The sequence below is a fragment of the Oculina patagonica genome, chromosome 10 (genome assembly GCF_052425735.1).
Source record: "Oculina patagonica isolate OP01 chromosome 10, crgOcupat, whole genome shotgun sequence".
Classification (NCBI taxonomy): Eukaryota; Metazoa; Cnidaria; class Anthozoa; order Scleractinia; family Oculinidae; genus Oculina; species Oculina patagonica.
This window is the reverse complement of record NC_135767.1, coordinates 10,897,290-10,906,676: the sequence shown is the minus strand read 5'-3', so window position 1 is coordinate 10,906,676 and position 9,387 is coordinate 10,897,290. Positions and strand designations below refer to the sequence as shown.

The following is a 9,387-nucleotide window of genomic DNA, read 5'->3' as shown; positions in this document are numbered from 1 at the left end:
TCGAGGAGGGTGTTATCCGCCGAAGCCGAAGGCGGATAACACCCTCCGAGATCTGCATAATTCTTCATATCATACGAAAGCCGAATTCAATAATTGTTTTATTATTCATTCAAAATATTTCCAGAGCTCCATGACAAAATGAATTTCATAGGGTTTTGACAGTAGGCAAAGTACACAAATACACAACAACGTTCGCTTTTAAATTTGATTTAAACTTCAAAAACTCGGTTACCTTCATTAAATTTTTTGTCCTTTATAATGTCGATATTTAGCACTTGCTTGAAGTGTCTATTGAAGCTAAAACTGATGACACAAAGCGAGTACAGGTTTCCATCGTTCTTGCTTACTTCGACGTAGAATTTTCGTAAAACCGCTCCAAGTCCTCCGCTGTGGCTGGATCAAGGATCTTTTCCTCTTTAAGATACGTTTTCAAAATCGATCGACTCGATCCCCTTCGTTGCTTTTTCCGTGTTTTGACTTTCCTTGTCTTCTAATAACTTTAAATTTTACCTCTTCGTAATGCTCAAATCTAGCGGCCATTTCGCGCTTTCAACCTGCTCGGCAGCAAAGCGGTTCAGTGGCGTGACGTCAGCGGTTCTTGGGAACGAGGTTGCGATCGGATAATCATCCTGGGAACGAGGTTGCGATCCAATAATTTTTAATATTGGACGGTTGCGATCCAATAATTGGAATTTCTTCCAAATTTGGTCGGCGCTAGCCGAATAGCTGGAATTAGCCGGGGATCGAAAGCCAATCAGAAACACAGAAATATTTTGAATGAATAATAATGTCCATTAGTAGAGTCCATTAGTCCATTAAGTAGATTCGTAGCTGCAAATGAGAATATAATAGCAATGAAAATATCTTTAGGGTAGTGTTCCTGGTCCAAGGCTTTCCTGTTTTTCTCACTGTGCCTTACTTGATCCTGGTGTTTGGGTTTGTGTTGGATTGGCTTTTTTCAAAGGACACAGCAGTCTTCAGCCACTTCTAGCCCTCGCTCTGGAAGCTTGATGCTATCGCAAACGAGAAAAGAAAAACATAAAACATAAACATGACTTTACATAACAGAAATGAAGAGCTTCAAAGCTTAGCAGCAAGCAAACCTCAGATACTGAATAACTGAAGGAAAATAAGTCTTTATCAATTTGAACTTATTTCGTACATGTATTTTTGCGGAGGGGGTTATATTATGTACATTTTCCGCTGTACTAAGTAACAATGGGCGCATCGAATATCCCCTTACCTGTTTGACAATTGAATTCTTCCCTCGACAAGTTACCCAGTCTTATTTTTTTTTGTATACCAGCGACGTCGCAGTGGACTGAGAGCGTAAGTGATGACATCATCATGACCGTTAATACAACTACTATACAATCCAGCTTCGATTCAAGCATTGTAATTTTACCTTTTTATGTTGTAAAACCCAATACGGTTAGAAGTACTATGTGAGATTTTATAGTAGATTTTACCTTTTCTTAGCCTTGCTGCCTTTGCCTTGTGTCTCTTTAGGCAACTGCACACGGATGATTTTTTTTTTTTTTCTAAAATTTATATTATTAGTTTCATTTTGGGTTTAGAGTCACTCTCTCGCAGGCCGATGGCGATTAGACGTTTGCGAGGACAGGCAGCTGAAAAGTTCGCACTGTTCTCAACATCCATGACACTGAGAAGGTCACCAGTTCTGACGTTAAACAGTCGGAGGCAAACATTTCCAGGGATTTCACAGGAAAAGATTACACACTCTTCGTCACCCACAAACTTGAGATCAGAAACATCATGTCCTCCATATAAGCAACGAAGTATGTCTCCCTTAACTGCGTCGAGAACACATGCACCCTGAACACCTTTGGTAGTCATTGTGGAAATGACAACAAACTGTTCAGTAGGAGAAAACATTCCACGTAGAGAGCCCTGGAATAACCGGAAGTACGACCAGTCTTTTTCCCATAATACTGATTCACCATCCCATAACTGAATTGACGTTTTCGAGCGATAGTCAATGGTAATCAGCTGACACTGGCTGTTACAGGCAACAAACTCTTTGTGCTTAATTGGAATTGTCGACACGATGTCTCCGCTAGTGGTATCCAGGACATTCACTTCGACTTCTCTTTCAACACACGCCACTCTTTCTTCTGTTATGGGTATCACTTGTGTGATTTTCGGTCCAAGCGTCGTCCATCTTCGGACGCATTTAGACAAACCAAAATCCCACAGCTCCAGCGCACCGCCCTGGTAAACAAGACACCTTCTCTTACAGCTACCAAACAATTGCCAATTGTACTCCCAGTGTTTCTCTTTCTTTTGAGCTGGCCACTAAAAACATCCAATGCCATGATTGTTGTTTCAGCTGCATCGCAGACAACATAAATGGTGTCGCCATTCAGAGAAAATGCGAGTTTCTTGGCATGATTGCCACTTGAAGTGTCTTTGTATTTCGTCAATTTGCTGATATTCAGCATGTCTATGAAGACATCATTGGGTGAGCCCCTTAAAACAGCTTGTTCACTGAGCACAATCTCAAGTCCCCATTTCTTGGCTAAGAACGAGCCATTGGGCAATCTTTCAAACAAACAGTAGACAGGATCACCGAATAAGAATCCGGCCTCGCCACTGGCTTCAAAATCACATGACTGATAGGAGACTTGCACTGAAGAAAGCTTCAACGAAATCGTGCCGCGATCGTCCTTGTTAATATCTAAATGATATAGGCACTCGTCTTGCCCTCTCAATGACACGTGAAGACCGAGAACAAAACTACGGTCGGGCGAAAACTTTAACATTCCACATATTTCTGGGGTAGTTATTTGTGAAAGTGTTCTAAAATCATTTGTTCCATCAACTAGGCAAACTGAACCTGTGCAATGGGAAATTGCTATCAGCGATCCATCTTGACACCACGCAAAAGATAGAACATCGTCATTTCTGGTGATGCGAGCAATCTCTGAGCCATCCTCCAGACTAAATATGACAATGCATCTGGCATCGTCAGGGCAATCAGTAAGCATCGTGCTCCTGGCTCCAGAAACTGAACAAATCGTGAAACGGCAGCTGCTTTTGGGATAAAGTGGTTTAAAGTCTCCATCAAGGGTATAGGCATGGCTTAGGATTCCTGGTAAAACCACCTCTTCATTCGGATGAAAAACAACCGAACGGTAAAATGACCTGACAGGAGTGGATGGTGGTCTTCTATATGCTTCAAATGGATGGCTGAAACTCTTAATCAACATGACAGGACGTACCCAGACTAGCTTTCCAGTATATAGTGACCACAGCTGAATCGTTTCGTCGCGACACTCACACACCATTAATTCCAACTGGCCTGCATGGGACGAGACATCAAAACAGACGACTTCAGTTGAACACAAAAATCTTGCTTGCAAACTCTCTTCCACATCTTCTTTGTGAAGGCATTCCATGTACGGTACTTCAGAATACTTGCTCTCCAAAAGGCTTCTTGCTTCAGACGACAGTTTCGGTGTTCCTTCATTCAGCACTATTTGGAAGAGAGAATGGGGACATTCTCTCAATGTCCCATTATACTTTCTTAATAGGAATAGCAATGTATTCTGCGTGCTCGGGCTTTTCAAACCTTGTTTCTTCTCAATACAAATAATATCTTCAGAGGCTGCTGTGTTACTCACACACAGCTTTGCATATACCAGCTCTAAGTCCACCACATACTTCTTCACAATTTCCGCAGGGTCATATGCTCTAGCATCTTCAAGCTCTAAAATGTGTTGGACACCATGCTGCAGGGCATACCGTGTGGTGTCACTGAAGTTGGTGATAGTCATTTACTCCTTTTCGTTTGACTTCATCAAGTTCGTCTGTACAAAGTTGAGAAAGAATGTAATGGCCTTCTTTTTCATCTACAGTGAAGTCGTGCTGTCCATAACAAGATTTATCGGTCAGCCAATCCTTTATGGACTTGTGAAAGAAGTGAATGCTGGCATTTTTGACGGGTAGAAGTGCTGAGATGCAAGCAATTGCTTTGCTTACTTTCCTAGGACCATCCAAAGACCTTGCTGTTGAAAGTAACAACTGAGAAACAAAGCCAAGCGGCAATGGCTCTCTTGCAACGACAATTGCACTCAGGCAATTGAAAAACCGATCCTCGGTGATCTCTAGTTCCTTGCAAAGTTCATTCTCCAATCTTTTAAAATATGATCGGTAAACAGATGAAATGTCTAATGGCAAGGTACTGTCAAGCAGTCGAGGGGAAAGAATTGAAACATTTCTCTTCTTTATAAAATCGATCAGAAAATGGGAAAATAAAATTACTCCCTGTGTCTTTTGAACAAGTTTTTCCAATACGTCGACTTCGTATTCAATCTGCATTAAATCACTTAGCTTCTCTTTAAAGCAGAGACGAATATCGCTTACGTTTTCTTCGTCACTTGGGTCCATCTGTAAAGGCTGGTAGTGCTTCTTCAACCTGTCTGCTATGTTTATTTCTGGTCGTGTTGTTATAAGGAATCGAATCCAAGATGGAAACTTGTAAAAGTGGTTAGCAATCACATCAATGAGTGCATTGCGTTCTTGGTATTCGCTCTCATCCAACCCGTCCAATACAATCAAAATGTTTTTGCCAGGGTCAGTTACGCTGCAAAGAGATTCCTCAAACAGCTTTTCAAACAGGTCATTGACCTCCATTTCGTTGAGTTCTAGGCCCAAATTTCTAGACAACTTTTCCACAAGAGCTTCCCTATACTCTGTCAAACACCAAGAAAGTTGAAAAGCCAATGACTGGAGCATCACCTTGGGATTCCTGTGGCATGCCTTGTCGTACTGGCAAAAGTGACAACCAAACAGCCTGCCTGCTTCTTGCATCCTTTTACACAGAACAGCTGACATTACAGACTTCCCCATTCCTGCATGTCCACTAATAACCATCACTCGGTTTTGAGAGTGTCTGTCATCTAACCACCTCTCGACTTTGTCAAGGATAGACAAGCGAGTTCCCTGTTGATATCTTTCTGCGTAATATTCGATGACGCTTTGAGTGTTAACTTCAGCAAGTCTTTTAAGAATGTCATGTTCTTTTCTTTCGATTGACTTTTTGATTTCCTGTAGAGTTTCGTTATTCTTCTTTTGTGTCTTGACTAGATCCTGAATTGCTTGCTGACCTTTCTTTAGGCTCTCATGAACTTCTTTCAGCTGCGACTTGATTTCCTCGTCACTTTTAGCCCACTCGGTTATAGCGTTGACATAATCTTCACCACAAGGAGCAGACTTCAATCGATCAATTTCAGCTTTATTCAACCCCAAAGCAACAAGAACAACACTTACTTCCTGCCATTTAATATCAAACATTGGTGTTTGCATACCGGTTGTTGTCACATGACCATAGATTTCGTTACGAAATAGCTTAATACGACAGAGGTTAGCTTCAAGAGAGGTGTCACTAGCGGGTGGAGGTTTGTGCCACCCAGAGGGAGGAGCACACAATCCACAAATATTGGTTAGAAGGAGGAATAGAAGGGTGATATCAAAAGTGTTGGAGTCTGGTGCTGTTCCACCAGGTGGGAAGAGCTGTTCCCACTGAGGTCTATGCAAAACCCCTTTCTTGCGAAGGGTTTGCATAATATACATATGAGCAGTAAGTACAGCCGTCAATGAAGAAGGAGGATGGAAACCATGGAAAACATTTCTCAGAACTGTTGTTCCGCCATCGATAAGAAGCCTACTTAACTTGTTTCCATTTGTCTTTTCTACAGAGCTTGCCAAGGGCGAAGGAGGTTTAGTAGCCATTTACATGTACGTCCACTCCAGGGTCTGGGATGTCTAGGATAAAAAGTAAATTAGTGTGCGTTAATTTTGCTCCTAACGTTCAGTACCTGTTACATACACCATGTAAGCCTTTATTTTAAACGCTAAAGTTCGGATTTAGAAAGTCGAGCTATATGCTTCGATAGTGTTTACAAAACACACGAATGCAATACGACGAGTTCATATATTTTTTCACAGCTAAACTGCACGTCCCCTTCACCTTTCAGTGTTGATCAGGTTTTCGTATCTCATAGCTTTATACCTTCGCAGGTTCCAAAATATTTTTTCGAGAAAAAAAAATCAGAAATACTTAATTGCTAATATTGAAATACGGTCCATTCAAAATGCCACCTAATCTTTAGATCTATACTCAAAACTAGGACTGCGTGAATTGTTAAAAAAAAAAGTATATAGTAAATTTTATGGTGATTTATTTGATTGTGACAAAAGTGGGACGCACTGGTGTACTGCGCAATATATGTTAAACGTCTGACTCGAACAGGTGATTAAATTCAAAACAAAACATGAGTCAGGTAAACGTGCCTTTGCGTATCTTGGTTAATACCTGACCACGTGAACATCAGGTATCACACCAAACACATTTCAACGATGGCATTTACTGAAAGCAATTTCTAGTTTACATAAAGAATTTTATAACTTTAGAAGTATGAAATAATAGTGAAAAATCTATGCATCTCCTGTGTCTAAACGGAAGTTAGAGTTCTTTGTGACGGAAGTCCAGTCAAAAAGGCAAAAAACAGTCTTGACTCACGTGAACGACAAACCTTTTCCCTTATACATGTATAATAGAGTCGTGCCAGTCCACGACGGCGCAGTCGAGCAGTGTTGGCACTGCTGAATGACACTGACACTAATCTTCACGGACACAGACTCAAGAACATCAGCCCTCAATCCTCTTTAGGTTAATTCCAAGAAAGAATTACATTTCAGTAGGCAAAATTACTGATATATGTAGAGCGTGGAGCTTTGCGCTTCCGGCTACAAGATATTTTTTTTAAATCTGTAGTGAAGCGCACAAATGACACTTCACTGGCCATTGCTAATGTGCGCTGGCTGACGTCATTTGTTAATTAGTTTTTGCTTCACTGCTTATCTTCCAGGCTTACAGTAAATTCTGGACTTATATAGGGACGAGTCGTCTACTTTTCATATACATGGTCAATGCAATATCAAAATTATCTAGAACTACTCCAATTAGTCGTCTTGAAATATAAGAAAGCTAAGGGCGCCTAAAATAAATTATGCTGCAAAGAAGATTATTCTTTTGCAAACCTTTGTACATTTTTTTGGGGAAACTGATTTACAAATCGCAAGGCGTGCCCGAACAGTCGCTATGGAAATATGGAACAGAAACTGAAGTGTAAGTAGCTTGGACCAGTAGTGTCAGTTTTTGGTTTAAAGGGTGACTGCTAAAGGTTGTGGCTCTCATATGATCGAAGATAGGAGAAGATAGGATCGTTTCTATCGTATCGATCGTTCGCAAATACTGAGACGATCGTAGGCGATCGAAACGATTAGTCGGAGATTAGAAGCGATCGGGAGTTCTTATATTATCGTCCCGATTGCCTGGTGTGAGCGAAGACCTACGAAAAACAATCATTTTAGCCCTAGATCCAACACAATGGCAGCTTTCGATGAAAGAGCAAAACTTGTGGCCTCCTATCTTCCCAGTTATTGCAGTTTTACGGCGAAGAAGGGAAAGAGATGCTAGAAGGATAGAACACGGGCGAACCAAGCGATCGTGATCGCCCCAATCGCCGTAGACGGTAGCGATCGTCTGTGTAGCGTTCTCATATAATCGCCCCGATTGCATGAAAACTTTTTGAAAAGACAAAGGCGATAGAAACGATCTGGGCGATTATATGAGAACCAGCCTTTAGCTTATCGTCAGCGCGCGCCAACAATCGTTAGAGCTTATAGAGACCGCAACCCTTAACTTATAGGCGAAAACAACTTCTAAGAGAGAAGTTGCATGTATTTAGCCATTGGAACTAACGATGCATAACGCGGTACACAATATTATGTATATTTAGAGACAAACACTGTCTCAAAAAAATAAATCCAGTACTGAAGAAAGTTACTGTGGTTCCTTGTGGCCACTTAATAAAACCCAATACCGAATAATACCGATTTCTAAAAATTTAACTACCATATTATGGCTAGCTTTTTATATCGGTGCTACTAGCAGAAATCCACGGAAAGTCAGAAATGTGCCTGCAGACTAACTTTTGCGGAAGGTCAAATGGGATAGTGAAACGGCCATTTCAAATGTCAGATCCCAAAGTTGTGCCAAATTTTGCCCCCTTTTAAATCAACTTCAGGCATCAAAGACCTACATAACGCCTGCTAATCGGCAAAACTGGAAGCATATCGTCACATTTTGTAAGTTAATACAGTAATTACCTACCACTTGTAGTAACTCATTTGGCAATCTTTAGGCTCAACTTATGTTCTAAAGCTCCTGGCACCGTACCGGTTTAGGCTTCGAGAAGTGCGCAAAACGTCCTTCGTGAAAATTGTGATGACGCACGCACCTGTGGTTTATGCAAACACTCACTATTCAGTAAAAGGGGAAGTGATTAATCACTTCGGCTTGCTTTTTTTATATATTGGACTAGCTGGATAATTACATATCTCCTGATTTGCCTAAGAATGCATTGCCGGCAACACCTGTGGAATAAAGAGGGGCCTGAAGGCGTGTAATGGGAACTGGGAGTTGGGTACATTTTCATTGGGACAACGCCTGGGATTAGGTTCACTAGGACTGGGAATCACAGACGGAATTTGAAAATTTTGGAAAACAATAGGCTGGGAAATGGGATTTGGGCAAAATCAGGACCCTCGAATAAAACATCAGTTAAAACGGTGCGAGGTAATATACACATCGCTTTCCAGATTTTTTTAATGCGCCATCCTGATGCCGTCAAAATTAATTAAAAAATTTTCATAACAACTCGAAGGGGTCATGAATGGTCCCTCAAAATTTTACAGTGCTCGCAAAATTAGGCTTCTGCTCGGAACGCTCACAACATTTTAGCCGGTGGCTAATTTACTTATGCTCGCATGCTCGGTTTTTTGTGGAGGTAGGTTTTTGACAACTGATCGTTGCTCGCAAGGCTAACTTTTGTCAATGCTCGTGCTCTCAAAGAAAAACGCTCTGCTCGCATGCTCGCAAAGACTTAGACTTGCCCCAAGTCGCTCGTTTTTTCTTTGCATCTATAGTTACTTCAATAAAATCGCTTTGAAATCAAGCGAGAAAGACCACTTGAGTAAAATCACCTTTGTAATCGCGCGCGAGAGATCGTGCGGGATTCATTTCTGTGAACGCGCGCGCGAAGGAAAACAAATGACACTTGCCGAGGAATGGCTCGGAACGAGCCATTCCCCGGTTCCGCAACGATCCTCCGCCATTTTGCTTCTCATGCCCGCGCGCGCCCTCCGTTTGCGTATCCAACGGTCTCCTGCGAATCTAACGAGCGACTTGGAGCAAGTCTAGCAAAGACTATTCGATACCCCTATTCGACATTTGGTGTTATGCTTACTTATACTTTGTTTTCTCACGTAAATGACAAGAGAAATAAAGACAGTTCTTCA

General features: G+C 41.5%; 1 protein-coding gene and 1 pseudogene across 2 annotated transcripts; both read right to left on the bottom strand.

Moving 5' to 3' along the window:
• Positions 1–359: 359 nt before the first annotated feature.
• On the bottom strand, positions 360–2,150 carry LOC144628436 (uncharacterized). The gene is made up of 3 exons (XM_078486526.1): positions 1,560–2,150; positions 1,470–1,527; positions 360–1,013 (listed from the first exon to the last, which is right to left on the bottom strand). Exons 1-3 carry the CDS (start codon positions 1,894–1,896, stop codon positions 959–961), a joined length of 450 nt encoding a protein of 149 aa, XP_078342652.1. The 5' UTR covers positions 1,897–2,150; the 3' UTR covers positions 360–958.
• On the bottom strand, positions 2,148–8,280 carry LOC144628434 (uncharacterized; annotated as a pseudogene). Its single transcript, XR_013566256.1, has 2 exons — positions 8,201–8,280; positions 2,148–5,787 (listed from the first exon to the last, which is right to left on the bottom strand). The product of XR_013566256.1 is annotated as an uncharacterized LOC144628434 (transcript).
• Positions 8,281–9,387: the final 1,107 nt, after the last annotated feature.

Coding starts and splice junctions, on each gene's coding strand:
- LOC144628436 (XM_078486526.1), bottom strand. CDS start 1,896: ATGTTTTCTCCTACTGAACAGTTTGTTGTCATTTCCACAATGACTACC. Junction 1,528..1,559: donor CTCTAAACCCAAAATGAAAC/TAATAATATAAA, acceptor AAAAAAAAAAAA/TCATCCGTGTGCAGTTGCCT. Junction 1,014..1,469: donor GGCAGCAAGGCTAAGAAAAG/GTAAAATCTACT, acceptor CGTTTGCGATAG/CATCAAGCTTCCAGAGCGAG.